The sequence below is a fragment of the Archocentrus centrarchus genome, chromosome 5 (assembly GCF_007364275.1).
Source record: "Archocentrus centrarchus isolate MPI-CPG fArcCen1 chromosome 5, fArcCen1, whole genome shotgun sequence".
Classification (NCBI taxonomy): Eukaryota; Metazoa; Chordata; class Actinopteri; order Cichliformes; family Cichlidae; genus Archocentrus; species Archocentrus centrarchus.
This window is the reverse complement of record NC_044350.1, coordinates 32,135,395-32,152,202: the sequence shown is the minus strand read 5'-3', so window position 1 is coordinate 32,152,202 and position 16,808 is coordinate 32,135,395. Positions and strand designations below refer to the sequence as shown.

Genomic DNA, 16,808 nt, shown 5'->3' with positions numbered 1-16,808 from the left:
GCTGAGCTGGAGGAGCTCAGATTTTCAATGACAAGATTAGAAACGAGTACATCAGAGGGACAGCTCTGACTGAGCACTTTTAGACCAAGTTAGAGAGACAAGGATGAGATGGTTTGGACATGTGCTAACGAGCGAGAGTGGATATGTTAGACAAAGGATGTTGAATATGGAGTTGCCAGGCAAGAGGTGAAGAGGAAGACCACCAGAGAAGATTCACTGATGATAGTGAAGGAGGACCTGAAGAGGGTTGGTGTGACAGAAGGAGATGCTAACGATAGGGTGAGATGGATGCAGACAATTCGCTGTGGCAACCCCTAAAGGGAGCAGCCGAAAGAAGAACAGGACTGTTTTACTGCATTACTTCACAAATAAGCAGGCAGAGATATGTTGCTAAATCCTGACATGTTTTTCCAGCTGAGCCCCACCCAGTTCAAACCACCATTTAATAAAAAAAATTTTTAAAAACCTTGTTTTGGCTGCTCCCTGACTTGCTGGAGGTCACCACAGCAGATGGATCCACTTACTAGATTTGGCACTGATTTTTAGCAGATGCCCTTCCTGATGCAACCCTCTGTGGGTTTGGTGTCTCCTCCCAGTCTTCAATGGGAGATCTTTCATATGTTAGACAAACGTGTTAACCACCATCCATTCAAAGCACACAAAACTGAAGCTTTCATTTGAAGAAAGGGGGGGGGCTGCTTTAACTCTGGCAGAAATGTCTGTCTCCATCTCTGAACTGCTGAGCATCAGTGCTGTCCACTGAAAGCTAAAGGTGGATGTTGGCGCCCTCTTGTGGAGGCGCTTCCCATTTGTTTTAATCTCACATGCATAATGCATCCTCATGAAGTGTTTCTGACGGTACCTGAACGCAGCACAGCACTGCTCCTCTGCAGTTTCCCTTTAAGCGCAGATGAAAGGTTGTTATGTAATTTGGGTGAAGGAGGAGGAAGAGGAGCGGACTGAATGGAGGAAAGCCGGCAGTGACAGGTCGGAGAGGGCCCGGACAGGTAAGGACCCGCTGATCCTGCAGGTGTACTCGTACAGTTATTCAGCCTATAGTTTCCGTGTCATGTTTGATATCTCACGTGAAGTTTTCAGCACGTTAAAAGGACAAATACGCGTGATACACTGGAGTTTCTAATGTAACGTTTGTATCTGCTGCTCTGCCATCAAACCCCCAGTGAAGAAAATATCATATCATAAGGTAAGTTTTTGTCTTTAAACTGACAGGAAACCTGCGAGCCTCGCGGTTAAAGGAAACTTACGTTTTTTTTCTTGTCAGTGTAAACTTGTTTTACTCATTTTCCGGTTCTGCATTTTTTCAGATAAAATGCCCAACCAAGGCACTTTTTCACTTGGTCTCTCACTGGACTAATTTCTACATCATAACCACTCCTCCAAACACCCATTACTGAGTATTATTATGTTATATAGTAGTAGCAGCTTATTTTAAAACATATTTTTCCTGCAGGAGCTTCCTCCTGAAACTGTGAACTTCTCAGCTGCTTTGAAGGTTCAAGATCTTTAAGGGATGGACTTGCAGTACTGAACGTTGTTCATTCGGTCAAACAACCTTGTTAAAGCCAAAGGAAAAACCCACTGATTTATCTCAAATGGCCACTTGGAGCTGGTTTCATGTTACAGACTGTATATAAAAGATGGAAGTAACCATCTCAGCATTGGCGTTTTACATCACCATGCTGATTTTCACAACCAAAAGTTACAGTACTTGTGGTGGAGTGCTAATTATCAGCTTCGAAGCTGCCTTTGTAATGTGCGTGTGTGGAAGCCACAGATACCTGCTAATCAGACCTAAAGCAGCTAATGTGGTGGTTTAGCTCACTGGGTTGAGCAGGTGAGCCATATTTACAGAGGCCTTGGTTCAAATCTACCCTGGGCTCTTTGCTACATGTCTTCTTTCTGCTCTCTCTTCCAGTTTTGAAAGGGACCGTGGAAGAAGTCTGCACTGTGATTTCAGTGAGGAGGAGACACAAACCCAGCTTCTCAGGGTCTTGAGTGAGTCTACCTGTAGTCCTGGTCTTAAGCTCAGATTAATGGGAGGGTTGTCAGGATGGACATTTAGAGGCTGTAGAGTTTACTGTGTGGTTAAACTGGACTTTTGTCACTGCAGTGCTCTGCATGCAGTACTGAGAGTCGGTATCTACAGTTACACTGACCTGAGAGTAAAGTAAGCTTCGTGTTTTGTTTTTAAAGGAGTCTGCAGCGATGGAGCTAAGTGCGGTAATGCTAGCAGGAGGTGTCCTGGTTGCGCCTGTGCTCGCCTTCGTCACCTCCTTCCTGCTCTGGCCTGGAGTGCTCCTCAAGGCTTACAACTGGTAAAGACACAAAAACAACACAGACTCGGAGAAAGAACAGAGCTGGTTAGACTGGTGGTCTTATTCTCCACAAACGCAGTTTTTCCCCTCTCAGGCCACCCAGCGGTAGAAATTTAAAAACGCACCTACAACACTGTGTAAAAGTATTGAGCTAACCCTCATGCAGTCTTTAACATTTAGTTCTGCAGGATCTCTGAAGGTTTGGTTTGGGGTTTTTCAGAGGAATGGGTTTTTTTGTTTAACACTGACCTTTGAATCATTCAGGCTTGAAATGGCACCTAACTGAAGGGGGGAACCAGTGTTGTGTACATGCGTAACAGACAACTTGGCAAGGAACCAATTTTAGGCCTATTGTTAGTAGAAACCTGTCCCAGAAAAAAACACATCATTTGTTCCTATTTTTTTAGTTGAGTCTACAAAAAAAATTCCAAAGACAACACAGTTCACAAAGAGCTATTAGCTGAAAACTTGGCATATCTCAGCAGTGTGACCTTAAAGAATTTGAAGAAACTAGAAAAGTGGAAGACAGAAGAAGTGGAAGGCTTAAAAAACTATCAACACCAGATGAACAGCATCGGAGACTCCTGTCCAGCAAAGACCTGATACAGGACCTGATGGCCTCAGTGGAAGGGCGGCTGCCAAGAAGCCGTTCTTAAGGAAGGGAAACAGGGAAAAAAGGCTGAGCTGTGCCCAATTACACAAGAACTGCAGTGAAATCAGTAGCAACAGGACTTACGAAGTGATGAATCCAGACATTTTTGGTTCAACTCATTGTTAATTTGTGCAGAGGAGGTCAGGAGAGAGGTACAACACTGAGTGTCTACAGCTATCTGTAAAACATGGTGGAAGGTCTGTGATGGTTTGGGGCTGCATTTCAGCCAGTGGTGTTAGGGAACACAGAAAAGTCAGATTTTGATCCACCTTATAGGTCCATCTGGAAAGCTTCTGACTGGCGACGGTTTAGCGTGACAGTGATCCCAAATCTGCTGCCAGTGCAGTAAATCATACCTGGATAGAAAAACAGACAGTGAAACACCATCAGTCATGGATTGACCTCCCCAGAGCCGGACCTTAACATTACTGAAGCAATATGGGATCATCCTGACAGAACAGAACAAAAGGCAGAAACATCCCTGAAGAAACCTGGAGAACTCTTCCTGAAGGCAGCTTAAAGCTGCCTTCAGGAAGAGTTCAGGCTCTGTTTAAGAATAAAGGTACCAAAAATTGACTTTCAAACTCAACTTTTGCACAGCACTGAAGTTTTCAAGTTTTCATATTTTTATGAAAATGAAACATCATCCAAAACCAGAACTTTGCAGCAAATACTGACCAGATTTTCTTTAAAGTCACTAAACCCACAGAATTTCTCCAGATAAACATCTGACAGTGTTACTGTACACTTGTTAATTTGTACTAAAAGTAATTTAGTGCCCTCATTCAAATATTAACAGCCTCAAAAATGCTTTGATTGTGAAAGAGTGGGGCTGCTGCAGTGACCTTTCCTCCCGGACTTTATACTAAGCTGGTAAAACACACACACACACACACACACACACACACACACACACACACACACACACACACACACACACACACACACACACACACACACACACACACACACAGTGCTGACTCACTGTCATGTAACAGCTGTTTTTTGTTTTTTCAACACCTTTGTAACTTAAAAAAATATTAAGGGGAAAAAAGCTAGCAGTGATTATTTGAAGATTATTTTATCCCTCAAAATAAGTTTGGTCCCAGACTGCAACATATCAGGGAAGTTTCCTGCTCCTTTTTTTTTTTTTTTTTTTTAAATCAACCCTGACCTTTACTCTAGCAGCGTCCTTTACCTTTACAGGTCTTTACAGCTTACAAGTCCCGCTTTTCCAGTTAAGAGTTTCACCTGAGAATAGTTAAATAATCACCGTGCCACTGCTCCAGAATGAGACCAGATTTGTGTTGCACAATAAATAATAAATTATTTACATCAATAAGATGTGGTTAAAATATAAAGAAAACTGTAATTGACTTTTCGTCCTTCTTATTTTCTTACGAGCAGTTATCCGTTTTATAGGATTTCAGTTTTTGATAATCTGGTTTTATTTTCTAAAGTGTATTTTTATCTTGAGGGGAATTTTCCCATTAATGTGGTTTCACGCGAGTTTAGACTGCATAATAGCTGCTTTCATTAGTCGTTTCATAATCACACTTTGATATGAAGCAGTATACAGCTGCGGGATGTTGAACTGAATCCTAAAATGAAGTGATGATCAGAGTTTGACAAATTTAAAAAATGGTGAGCTTATTTTTTATAGATTATCCAATCACATGATTTATTTAATAATGTTGGTAGGTGGATGGAGTCGCACTTAATCCGCGGGGTTAACCGAAGTTAACATTCAGAAGTACGCACCTCTCCACAGCCTCCTTCCAGCTGGATGTTAAACATGTGCACCTTTTAATGGCTCACCTGTAAATCTCTGCAGGTACTGGCGTCGCAGGCTCGGACTGATGGTCCGCTACTCTCACAGTGGGAGTTACCGCTTCTGTTATTCTACTCGAGGGACACCAGGAGGGATCACGCCATCACTGCTGCTGCTGCATGGCTTCTCTGCCACCAAGGACATGTGGCTACCTGTTGTCAAGGTCTACACACACAAAGTTACACAACCTATAACAAAATGGCTAAAATCATGTAGAATAGCTCAGTAAAATATGATGTAAATACTTATTTCTTTATCCTGCTATTTTCCTTCTCATCTTCTTATATATTTTTCCTAATTCTTTAATGAAGAATTGGGTGCACAAGTTTGAATTTATTTTGGATTTTTGCTAATCCACACAGGGTCAAAGTATACATACAGCCTCAAATACATGCACTCACTCATTGGATTGACCAACACTCAGAACAATGGGAAAGACCAAGGAACTCAGTGAAGATCTAAGAAAGAGAACTGTAAATTTAAACAAATTGAGAAGGTCTCCTGGAGCCATTTCTGAACAATTGTAGATTCCAAGATCACCAGTTCAAACAGCTGTATGGAAGTACAAGTTATTCAGATGTGTCACTACTTTGACAAGGTCTAGAAGTAGGCCTAAATTGTTTCCCTTGGATGAGAGGTTAGTATGTTCAGGAACCACCAAAACTCAAATCTACCATTAACTGGAAACTGCTGGAACACCAGTCTCAGCATTCACAGTGAAGTCAGTTTTACATCATGGTGGACAGAGAGGGTGCCAACCAAGAGAGAAGCCCCAGCTCCAAAATCCACACCTTCAAGCTCGACTGAAATTTGCAGCCACCCACATGGACGAGCCGAATGCCTTCTGGAGAAAAGTTTGATGAGATGAGACAAAGATTGAGCTGTTTGGCCACAATGTCAAGAAGAATGTTTGGAGGAGTAAAGATGAGGCTTTCAAACCTAAGAACTCTGCACCAATTGTAAAGCACAGTGGTGGTAGCATCATGCTCTGGGGCCGTTTTGCTGCCAGTGGTACTGGAGCATTGCACAAAGTAGATGGAATAATGAAGGAAGACTACCTCCAAATTCATAAACTTCACCTCAAATCAACAGCTAGATGGTTGAAACTTGGACACAGTTGGGTGTTTTAGCAGGACAATGATCCCAAACATACATCAAAACTGGTTTTGGAATGGATGAACCAGGCTAACATTAAGCTTCTGGAATGGCCTTCCGAAAGCCCTGACCTCAACCCTGTTGGAAATTTGTGGACTACATTTAAAAGCCGGGTCTGCACCAGGAAACCAATCAATTTAAAAGAACTCTGCCAATTCTGCCAAAAAGAGTGGTCAAATATCCAGCCAGAATTATTCCACAAGCTTGTTTATGGCTACCAAAAGTGTCTGGTTGAGGTAGAACTCACTAAGGGACATTTTACCAAATATTAGAGGGAATGTATGTATATATTTGAGCCTGTATGCGTACTTTTCACTCCTGTGTGGATTAGAAAACATCCAGAATCAAACTTGTGCCCCCAATTCTGGTTTTTGAAAGTCATTAAATATATATGCGCTTATATATATTTATATTATAAGTGTATATATATATATATATATATATATATATATATATATATATATATATATCTCCTTTTATCGTGGAAAAGAACAGTTTAAACAAATCATTAAAAGCCCCAAATTAATACAACATTCATGCCCATGATGAGCGCATATAAACATCTAACCACAACTGTGGGTGTATTTTTGTCACGATGGTGTCTAAGACCTGGTGGATCTTGTGGTGGTTACTGTTGCCTTTTTAAACCTTGTTTGTGGCAAAAATCAGTGACCTTTGGAAGCAGTTTTTAATCAGATTGAGTGGTGATTCCATTGAACTGTCCACTCAATAACTTAAAAACCGTTCAGCCTACACTTACCAAACTTCATGGGTAGATGGCTTCTGAACAAAGCAAGGTTGAGATTGTATATGGGGTCACTGGGGTCAAAGGTCATATGGTTAAATCTTTTGGGGGTTTTTTTAGGGTTTTTTTCATGTCCACTTCATGTCTTAGAAATTGTTTGAAGGATTTTGATCAAACCTTCCATAATTATTCTCCATATCCAGACATTATGCAGAGGTCAACTCCTGAAAGTCAAGGTCACATAATTATTAAAGCTTTGTGTTTTTTTTTTTTCATGACAACAGGGTTAATACATTAATCCTATTCCCTGTTAATACAGATGTCTTTTGCTCTGCTAGGTGGTGCTGTTGTCATGTCCTGTAGTGTATGTAAGTGAGTCAGTGGTGTTTCTTCTTTCTTTTGCAGTACCTCCCTAGAAACCAGCATGTAGTGTGTGTGGACATGCCGGGACACGAGGGGACAAGTCGCACTGGTCCAGAGGATTACAGCATCCGGGGTCAGGTCGGCCGAATCCACCAGGTTGGTACGAGGGTGTGTGCATGTGACGTTCGTGTGCTTTGGTAATAAAAGTAAAAGTTTGGGGAAACCACTGTAGGCAGGGATAGAAACTCTTGCATCAAAGCAAAAGTGATGTGGGAAATTAATGATGGAAGTGTTCAAATGAAAAAGGAGACAAGTATGCTAGGCTAAATCTGTAAACATCAGCAAGATTGATTATTTTTGTAATCAAAGTGAGGTCGCCAGGTTTGGACCACAGCAGAAGCACTGAGGTGTTCTCCTGAGTTACAAATAACTCAGTGTGTCTTCCTGTGCAGTTTGTGCAGAGTATCGGCCTGGATAAAAGACCCTTCCACCTGGTTGGCACATCAATGGGTGGCAACGTTGCAGGTGTCTACGCTGCCACTTACCCCACATTCCTGTCCAGTGTCACCTTGATTTGCCCGGCAGGTAAACTCAGCAGATTTCTGCTCTGTTGTACATTATGTTTGCTGATGATGATCAGGATTCATAATTGCTCTTCCCCCCTCCTCCTCCTCCTCTTCTGTCCACCAGGCCTGGTTTACCCCACAGAGTCAGAGTTCATCAATCGTCTGAGGGAGCTGGAGAAGGGTGAGATGGATGATTCCATCCCACTGATCCCCACCACTCTTCAGGAGCTGAATGACATGCTGAGACTCTGTTGTCACACCCCCCCAAACCTCCCCCGACAGGTACAGGGCTGAGCTGCCTGGGTACAGTCCAGATTAGGGCTGCAGTCAAATAGTTTTTACCTTGAATATGAAGGAGAATTTATAATGATTTAGGCGAAACTGCTCCAAAAAATCTGCACTTATATTAGACTATTTAAATAATGTGACAGCACGTTGATGTGGCAATTTTTTCTCAGCAGGCTGTTTCATGTTTAATCCTTATCGCTGCCTTCACTCGCTTCTCGATTTCCAGAGAAATCCTGCAGATTACCATCCAATACTGCCTAGCTACATTCTCCCCTGACACCACCTTGCACCTTGTAAGAAATAAGAAACAGTCCAACAGTGAACGTGCACTATATTCATTCACACATCCAAATCACTGAATTCAGGTGTTCCAGTCACTTCCATGACCACAGGTGTATAAACCAAGCACCTCTGCATGCAGACTGCTTCTACAAACATTAGTAAAAGAATGGGTCGCTCTCAGGAGCTCAGTGAATTCCAGCGTGGTACCGTGATAGGATGATACCTGTGCAACAAGTCCAGTTGAGAAATTTCATCACTACTAAATACGCTACATAGTGCACAGAGGTCGCCAACTTTCTCCAGAGTCAATCCCTATAGACCTCCAAACTTCATGTGGCCTTCAGATTAGCTCAAGAACAGTGTGCAGAGATCTTCATGGAATGGGTTTCCATGGCAGAGCAGCTGCATCCAAGCCTTACATCACCAAATGCAATTCAAAACATTGGATGCAGTGGTGTAAAGCACACCGCCACTGGACTCTAGAGCAGTGGAGACGTGTTCTCTGGAGGGATGAATCACACTTCTCCATCTGCCAATCTGAGGGAGGAGTCTGGGTTTGGTGGTTGCCAGGGAAACAGTACCTGACTGCATCGTGCCAAGTGTAAAGTTTGGTGGTGGGGGGTTATGGTGTGGGGGTGTTTTTCAGGAGTTGGGCTCGGCCCCTTAGTTCCAGTGATAGGAACTCTTAATGCTTCAGCATACCAAGACATTTGGGACAATTTCAAGCTCCCAACTGTGTGGGAACAGTTTGGGGATGGCCCCTTCCTGTTCCAACATGACTGCACACCAGTGCACAAAGCAGCTCCATAAAGACATGGATGAGCCAGTTTGGTGTGGAAGAACTTGACTGGCCTGCACAGAGTCCTGACCTCAGCCTGATAGAACACCTTGGAGATGAATTAGAGCAGAGACTGTGAGCCAGGCCTTCTCTCCAACATCAGTGTCTGACCTCACAGATGTGGAGGAATGGTCAGAAATTCCCATAAACACTCCTGAACCTGTGGAAAGCCTTCACAAAAGAGTTGAAGCTGTTATAGCTGCAAAGTGTGGACCCACATCCTGTTAAACCTTGTGGATTAAGAATGGGATGAGCAAATACTTTTGGAAATATAGTGTAACTGATGCAAACTGAGTTCGACTACAACTTTAATTTCACTTTGATCATTTATAGCTGAATATCTTTATTTATAGAGCAGTTTTCTAAGCCCACATTACAAAGACAACTTCATAAAAAGCAGATTTTAATGCAGGGGAGAAACAACCAGAGTTCCCCTGAAAATTTTAGGATAGGATGGAAAGTGTAGCAGCTTTTTACTTGATGATTGGTTTGCTTTTTTTGTAATGGTCTGCGTTTCCTTCATTGAAGGATGGTCCAGCTTTCTTTAGGATTTAGAGAATTCAACCACCACGCATATATACAATTATAAAATACAATCGAAGGCCTGTAACAGTGTACCTGCTCCATACACAGTATAGGAATACATCGTGTCATGCTGTCAGTATAAATCCTGCTGTTGCTTTTATATATTTATTATTCATATTTGTGTTGTTTTTTTTGTGTGTGTGGTAGGTGCAGCGTGGCCTCCTTGCCAACAGGATCCCAAACAATGATTTCTACAAAGAAGGTCAGTCTGTTCATCCGCACCAGCTCTCTTCTTCTTTGTCCTCCTTCAGACGGTGCTCCCATTGACAGTCACAGATGCCTGAAGGATCAACCTACTAATCCACAAGGGGGGAACCATCATTGTCTAGAACAGGGCTCTTCAACTCCAGGCCTCGAGGTCCGGTGTCCTGCAGGTTTTAGATGTGCTTCAACACACCTGAGTCAAATACAGAAGTCATTTGCAAGACTCTGGAGAACTTGACTGCATACTGAGGAGGTAATTCAGCCATTTGATTCAAGTGTGTTGGATCAGGGACACATCTAAAACCTACAGGACACCGGACCTCGAGGCCTGGATGTGAGGATCCCTGGTCTAGAATCTGGAGGCGTTTGAGTCAGTGAGGAGCAGGCCTTCAGTATAAGGCCTGTGGTGCCTTTAACAATGTTTTTATTGTAGATTACACTATTTTTATTCTTTATCCTGCTGCAGTAACACAGTCATTTCTGTTGCAAGATCAATAAAGTGTCTGTAACTGAATTTATTGGGTTAACCATTTTAATACAGACAGATTCACCCAGCCAGGCTCCTGAGTTTTACTAAGTGTGTGTGTGTGTGTGTGTGTGTGTGTGTGTGTGTGTGTGTTTAGTGTTCATGGAGATCGTTGGGGAGAAGTCTCGCCACTCGCTGCAAGAAAACATGCATCTGATCACGACGCCCCTGCAGGTCATCTGGGGGAAGGAAGACCAGGTAACTTCATCACAGCCCCACAGCGATGATCATTTAAAAACAGGAGACCACCAGAAAATCTGGGGAGGCTCATCATCTGGGGAACACGAACATCTGTGCAAAACATTCACAATAATCCATCATATATTGAGATATTTCAGTCTGTCGGTACAGCTGTGCGGCAGTGTCACATACAGTTGCTGACACACCTGTCTGATCTCTCAGGTGCTGGATGTTTCGGGCGCCGCTGTGCTGCAGGCGGCGCTGCCTCGCTGCCGGGTGTCAGTGTTGGACAGCTGTGGTCACTCCGTGGCTTTGGAGCGGCCAAGAAAAGCCGCCAAACTCATCGTGGACTACCTGCATGAGCAGGCAGTCGGTGATGAAAACGTAAAGAAAGTTTCCTGATGAAGTTGGTTTAATAAGAGATTTATACAGCAGCAGTTACGTCTGTAAAAACTGAACAAACGCACAAAAGTTTTTAAGATGTTTCGGATGTTTTGCATCTGTCTGGCTCTCACTCAGCGCCCTGCAGGAGGCTCATCTCCAAAATCTGTAGAGTTTATTGTCATGAAATCATTTCACATGAGGATTTTTGACATTTCTGTATCAGGAAACTGTATTTTGGTCTTTTTTTTTTTTTTTTTTAAAGCTGTTTGTAAATTAAATATCCTGCTGTGGATTAACTGTATGTTTAACCTCATAATAACACCTTCGGACTGAATTTACACTGAAACGTACTGTTGGTTAATAAGTTAACAGCTCAAGCTCTTCAGTTTAATTTATAAAGTTTGATAAATGAGGTTATTAAATCATTGTGTCTGTTTAAAATTGTTGTTTAATTCATTGGTTTGTTAATTCCTGTTTATTCAGGAGGTAATACACCTACAGCTTTGACACATTACAAAAATGCCAAACAAGAAAAAAAAAACATAAGGAAAACAATGATCTGAATAGATAACACGTTCAAAAAGAAAAATTATAACATTTTTAGAAATTATATCCCCCCTCTTTAAAAAACGGTTTTGTTATTATCAGGGAGTATGTCGTTTATTACTTTATACATAATTTGTGCAGTGTGAAAATAAACCACAGCAAAAATTATGTATAAAGCAGTGACGTTGTTTCTTTACTAGCTTTAGTTTTCCTATTTCCTTGCCAAAATGGGCTTTCATACGACTGGTTTCATTTAATTTTTTTGGAAGGAGGTCAGATCTTTTCTCTGCCCCAAATCTTGTCATACAGACAAATGTTATTTGAGGTTGTTTCTGCCACTGGGAAAAACTGTTTTTTTTTTCTTCTGGGACTCGTGGGTGGCATTTTCTAACACGCCGGGCCCTGCGGCAGCTTCGGGCTCCTGAATCTCTGACAGAGTGATCCATCGCGTTGCTATGCGGCTCTTTGTAAAAGCTGGCTGCGCATGCGCCGCAGGCCGCTGGGTGAAAGATCGCAGGTTCCGGAGCGGTTTGCGGCGTGCTGAGAGGTCCACGTTGCTGCAGTCGGTGAGTGAAGCGCTGCTGCTGCTTTTGTTGAGCTTCGGAACAAATTCAGAGCGCTGGTTTGTTGTCTGTGAGCGGAGCCGCCGGCAGGGAAGCTGCTGGCAGCCAGAACAGCTCCGCTCAGGCTGACGGGTTCCGCTGGTTCCCGATGACCTTAGCTGACGTTAGCTGGGCTCAGCCTAAAGCTTTAAAGGCTCACAGCAGAGTTTTTATACTGTTTTAATGAGAAGTTCCGCTGCCACACGTCTCGGCTTTTAAATTAAATTAATATTTTAGAATATATCGGATTTCTTCTGACGTGTCTTTCTGAGTTTGTTGTGTTTTGTGTAAGATCAGCAGCTTTATGCTGTCCAAAGGTGCAGCCTCTAAATATTTGGAGTACATGCAGCTGTCTCTTCAATAAGACATGGAAAAAAGCAGATAAAATACTTTAAACGGCTGCTAAAAGTCTTTGTGAATGTGCGCTAACAGCCCCCACAGGCCTATGGGCCATAAGCTGTAACACACACACACACACACACACACGTTTACCGGCGCAGTCGTGATGAGGAGCTTCATGTTAACATCGCTGAAGCTTCTTCTGGTTTGTTTTTCAGGCTTCTGATCGACCTGCTGCTCTTCACCTGAGGGAGGCTGAACCACCTGCTGCTTAGATAGGATGAAACAGGTGGAGGAGAAGGAAGAAGCGTCTGTATACCAACGGGTCGTGTTAAAAGACGCCTCGCCCTACCACTACCTGAAGGTCCGCCTGTAAGTCCCTCTGCCTGTTTTAGGGTTGGATGTTAATCCGGATGAAGGAGCGGGAACTAAAACACTCTCCCCGTGTGTTTAGCGTGCTGGAGGATGAGTCGACCAGACTGAGCGCAGTTGAACTGAAGCACTTCATCATCACCGGCCTGAAGACTCTGTTTGGAGAGGTGAGCTCAACAGAAAATCACGTAAACCAGTGAGGAGCCCAGGAGCTCCTGTGATTGGTTTACTTGGTGTGTTCCTCTGGTTTTCAGAAGGTTTACTCATGTAATGTACGGATGGATTTGGACTAAATGTTGTACCAGATGTGGGGCTTGGTGGAGGGATGCAGTTTGACGTTTCTTACGTTGTTATATTTGCTCTTCAGGTGGGAGCAGCGTTGAACTTCGATGTGCTGAAGTACGATGAGGACACCCTGACCGCTCTGCTCCGTGTTTACAGCAGGTGAGCTTCAGTCACGGCTGAAACGCAGCTCGACTGACGGCCACTTGTTGGCACTTTTGTTTGATTCTTTTTGTACTGTTTGTGGTTACAGAGGTTTGGTGACGCTGTGGAGCTCCCTGACCCTGCTTGGCTCCTATCAGAACAAAGCCTGTGCCTTCAGAGTCCTGCAGGTACAAGAAAAGTTATTGTTTTGACTAAAGTCAAAGCTCGTCATAGCTGCTAATTTGATGCAGATCATCCTCTGTGCTCTAATATCACTCACACAGCAGCTTCTCTCATTTTAGTATCCACATGTGTGAAATAGAGTGAAGCTTTTCATCGCTGATTTTCAGCCTCTGAGCCGCAAACACACGAAGAACCGATCATTCGCTCTCCAGCGATTCCCCGATGGTTCGGACTTGTGTTTTCCTGCCGAGCATCAAAGCTCAGCGTTGACCTTCGGCCTATCAGCTGTGAAAACCTTACCGCCCGTCCCGACCACATTACCGTTGAGGAGATTATCTCTGCTGCCAGCCACAGAACGGTGACGTCTGTGTCGTAGCTTCACGCGTATGTTTGAGCTTTGTTTGGCGTTTCTGCTGCTTGTCTTTGCGCTCCTGAGCTGAAGAGGACACTTTCTGTGGCTCACTTTAAACCTCTGCAGGTGAAACGTGAGCCTTCGCTCTTTTTTTTTTTTTTTTGCTGGATACCGAGACAGTGGATTTAAAATGAAGTGAAGAAGACTTGCTTGAAGTTTTGATTATGATGTTTACAGTTTTTGTTTTTTTGTTACCAGGTTTTACTCAGATTAGAGGGAGAAAAATATGTAACCATTTATTCTGTAGCTACTACAGTTAGGTTATGGTTATATATACGATAGAACAGGTGATGATTGATGTGTGATTTTATTGATCCAGTACCGTGGTGAAAATAATAAGCTGCATTTGTGAGAAAGAGACTGGGACTCATTCTTTGGTATGTTGTTGACTTAAAGGGGACATTTTGGGCCTTTCCTCTGGTCAAATAGGTCCAGAAAGGGGAGTCTAAAAATGAAAAACCTCATTTGATTTAGAGTCGCTGCTCTCCTGTTCAGGCTCATCTTCTCATGTATCTCCAGACTGTTTCAGCAGGGCTGCTATTTTCAGATCTCTTGGTGTTATAGCTTCTTGTGCAAATTGCATGAATAGGGCAGGTGGTGAGCAAAGATTGTGTTGGATGGCCAAGAAAAGCTTCCTGCTTTCTCAGGGTGCTCTTTGTGGACACACAATGGCATCAGAGATCATTATCTCTGAATGTTCTCCCCCAGATGCCCTCAGATGTTACCTCAGAACTCCATATTGATGCTTTCAGCACTGGGAGATGTAGGGGCAGTGCATTACCCGGATTCTTCTTCTTCTTCAAAACTGGTCAGTTGTAGCCGTGGACCCAGCTCTCATAAGGTCCTTTTAAATAATGTGGTCAGTGTAGGTACGGGTACTCCCAGTGAGGCAAAGGTTCAGGAGTCAGGCTGCTATAAACACTCGGTTTCAGACAGTTTTTTTCTACTCTTAGCTCTGTATGATGTCAGAGGGTTCGGCCCAGTGTAAGATGAATGAAGGAGCGATGATGGGCATTTCAAGCAAGCATCCATCCATCTTCTTCTGCTTATCCAATTCAGCTGGCACAGGGCGAGAGGCGGGGTGCATAGAGAGACAGACGATCCTTTATACTCACGCCTCCAGCCAGTCCCCGGCTAACCTAACCCCGCAGAGTACCCGGGAAAACTTGCAAACTCCACACCGAAAGGCCCCAGGTGGAAATTGAACCCATGACCTTGTTATGAGGTGATGGTGCTAACCACCATGCCAGAAATACTTTAAGTACTCGCTGTGAACTGAGGCCTGTGCCATGACGCAGGATTTCATCTTTATACTACGAAGGTGCTCGCCATGGTAACTTATGCTGCAGGCCTAACCTGCCAGGTGGAGCAGGTTATGTTCAAGATTAGAGATCAGCAGGTATGAAATCACCGCCTGCTAACCACTCAGCTCTCCAGAAGAGAGCAATACCGTTCCTGAAAGATCCCTCGGCCCTCCGCAGACCTCTGTGTGCAGATAGCAGGAGGGTCTAAGGTTTTTTAGTAGCATCTAAAACTAAAACTGTCTGAGGTGCATTCAAATGTCTTCTGTCTAACCTGTTCATATTCTTCTAATATTATAATTTCATCATCCTTTGTTGACTTTACATTAATTTTTTTAAAACTTTCTGACAGCTGTAGTCGTCTTTGGCTTTTGCACCACTGATCCTCTTTGTACAGTCGCATCTAATCGACACACCACAGCAACATGTTGTTGTACTGCCACCTTCTGGTGCATTACATCCTACCAGGCATCAGTAAAAGAACGTGACATTTATTTTAAGACCAGAAATAGTCAAATAAATATGGAAGCTTTCTTTGCACCACTGGGGAAAAAAACTTCTAGAAGTCAAAATTTTGGGTTATTATCTCAAAATGTAGACTTCCTAACTTCTGAGAAAATAAGCATAATTTTGAGTTAATTCAAAAATTTGAGATAATGACTCAAAATTTTGGTTTATTGATGGCAGTTTTTTCCCCCAGTGGCTGAAATGAGCTTCCATGAATAATTTCTTTGTTCATTTAAAGCCTGAAAATCATAACCGCACCTCCATGACAATTATTTTAAACTGTGCATCTCGCAGAGTGACAGATGAGCTGAATAGGTCACCTTTGATTTAAGGAATCTGGCAAAAATGTTGCATCATTTATGTTTGTTGAACATTTCATTTCCATTATGAAGAGCATCCCTTTGTCTCCCTTCGTGCTTTGTTCAGGTGTCTCCGTTCCTGTTGGCGCTGACAGGAAACAGTCGGGATCTGCAGCTTGACTGAGGCTGGAGGAGTGTCGTCGTCTCTGCGATGAGTTTCCCGTGGAGGCGCATCTTTAATAAATCGTGGCTGTCTTCCTTGGCAGCAGCTCCTCGCCACAGCCGGCCGCTCCACGTCGGCCAGCGAGCCTCCCTCACCAAAGCGTTCTCCTCCCACGACGTGGAGCTGTTCGCTGCGCTAACGGGCGACACCAACCCCCTCCACCTGGACCCGGCTTACGCCAGCACCACTTCCTTCGAGACGCCCATCGTGCACGGCGTCCTCATCAACGGCCTGATCTCGGCCGTACTCGGGACCAGGATGCCCGGCCGCGGCTGCGTCTTCTTGTACCAGGAGATCCGCTTCCCGGCGCCCCTCTACATCGGAGAGGAGGTGCTCGCCGAAGCTGAGGTCCGCAAGATCAAGATGTCGTTTGCCTTCATCGCTGTGACGTGCTCGGTGAAGGACAAAGTGGTGATGGAGGGCGAGGTGATGGTGATGATGCCCGATGAGCAGCAGCAGCAGCAGGAGTGAGAGCAGGAGGAGGAGGATGCCACATCTCACCATCTCCTCAGATATTTAGTTGTTTGTACATGAGGGACTTTATAAGAAAAGCACATATTTATAGGTAGAACATTTACTGTTTCCAGCTCTGTAATGTTTGTTTTTTGTTTAAAATTTTTTGTGCGGAATAAAAATAATAAATTTCTTTGAATTTTTGAAATC

At 43.6% G+C, this 16,808-nt stretch overlaps 3 protein-coding genes across 4 annotated transcripts; all 3 read left to right on the top strand.

Annotated features, from left to right (window-relative positions):
* The first annotated feature begins 939 nt into the window (after positions 1-939).
* LOC115780456 (monoacylglycerol lipase abhd6-A-like) lies at positions 940-11,335 on the top strand. 2 transcript variants are annotated; one of them, XM_030729654.1, is made up of 10 exons: positions 940-1,007; positions 1,937-2,016; positions 2,215-2,336; positions 4,823-4,982; positions 7,125-7,238; positions 7,535-7,667; positions 7,773-7,930; positions 9,789-9,843; positions 10,469-10,569; positions 10,774-11,335. In XM_030729654.1, the coding sequence occupies exons 3-10, from the start codon at positions 2,227-2,229 to the stop codon at positions 10,951-10,953; spliced, it is 1,011 nt and encodes a 336-aa protein (XP_030585514.1). In that variant the 5' UTR covers positions 940-1,007; positions 1,937-2,016; positions 2,215-2,226; the 3' UTR covers positions 10,954-11,335. The 2 variants fall into 2 exon arrangements, with proteins under 2 accessions (XP_030585514.1, XP_030585515.1); XM_030729655.1 differs by lacking the exon at positions 940-1,007 and adding an exon at positions 1,015-1,204.
* Positions 11,336-11,957: 622 nt separating this feature from the next.
* Positions 11,958-16,186, top strand: rpp14 (ribonuclease P/MRP 14 subunit). Its single transcript, XM_030729353.1, has 6 exons — positions 11,958-12,047; positions 12,641-12,794; positions 12,877-12,961; positions 13,162-13,238; positions 13,330-13,408; positions 16,050-16,186. Exons 2-6 carry the CDS (start codon positions 12,703-12,705, stop codon positions 16,104-16,106), a joined length of 390 nt encoding a protein of 129 aa, XP_030585213.1. The 5' UTR covers positions 11,958-12,047; positions 12,641-12,702; the 3' UTR covers positions 16,107-16,186.
* On the top strand, positions 16,105-16,769 carry LOC115780258 (hydroxyacyl-thioester dehydratase type 2, mitochondrial-like). Its single transcript, XM_030729352.1, has one exon. The coding sequence runs from the start codon at positions 16,134-16,136 to the stop codon at positions 16,614-16,616; it is 483 nt and encodes a 160-aa protein (XP_030585212.1). The 5' UTR covers positions 16,105-16,133; the 3' UTR covers positions 16,617-16,769.
* The last annotated feature ends 39 nt before the right edge of the window (positions 16,770-16,808 follow it).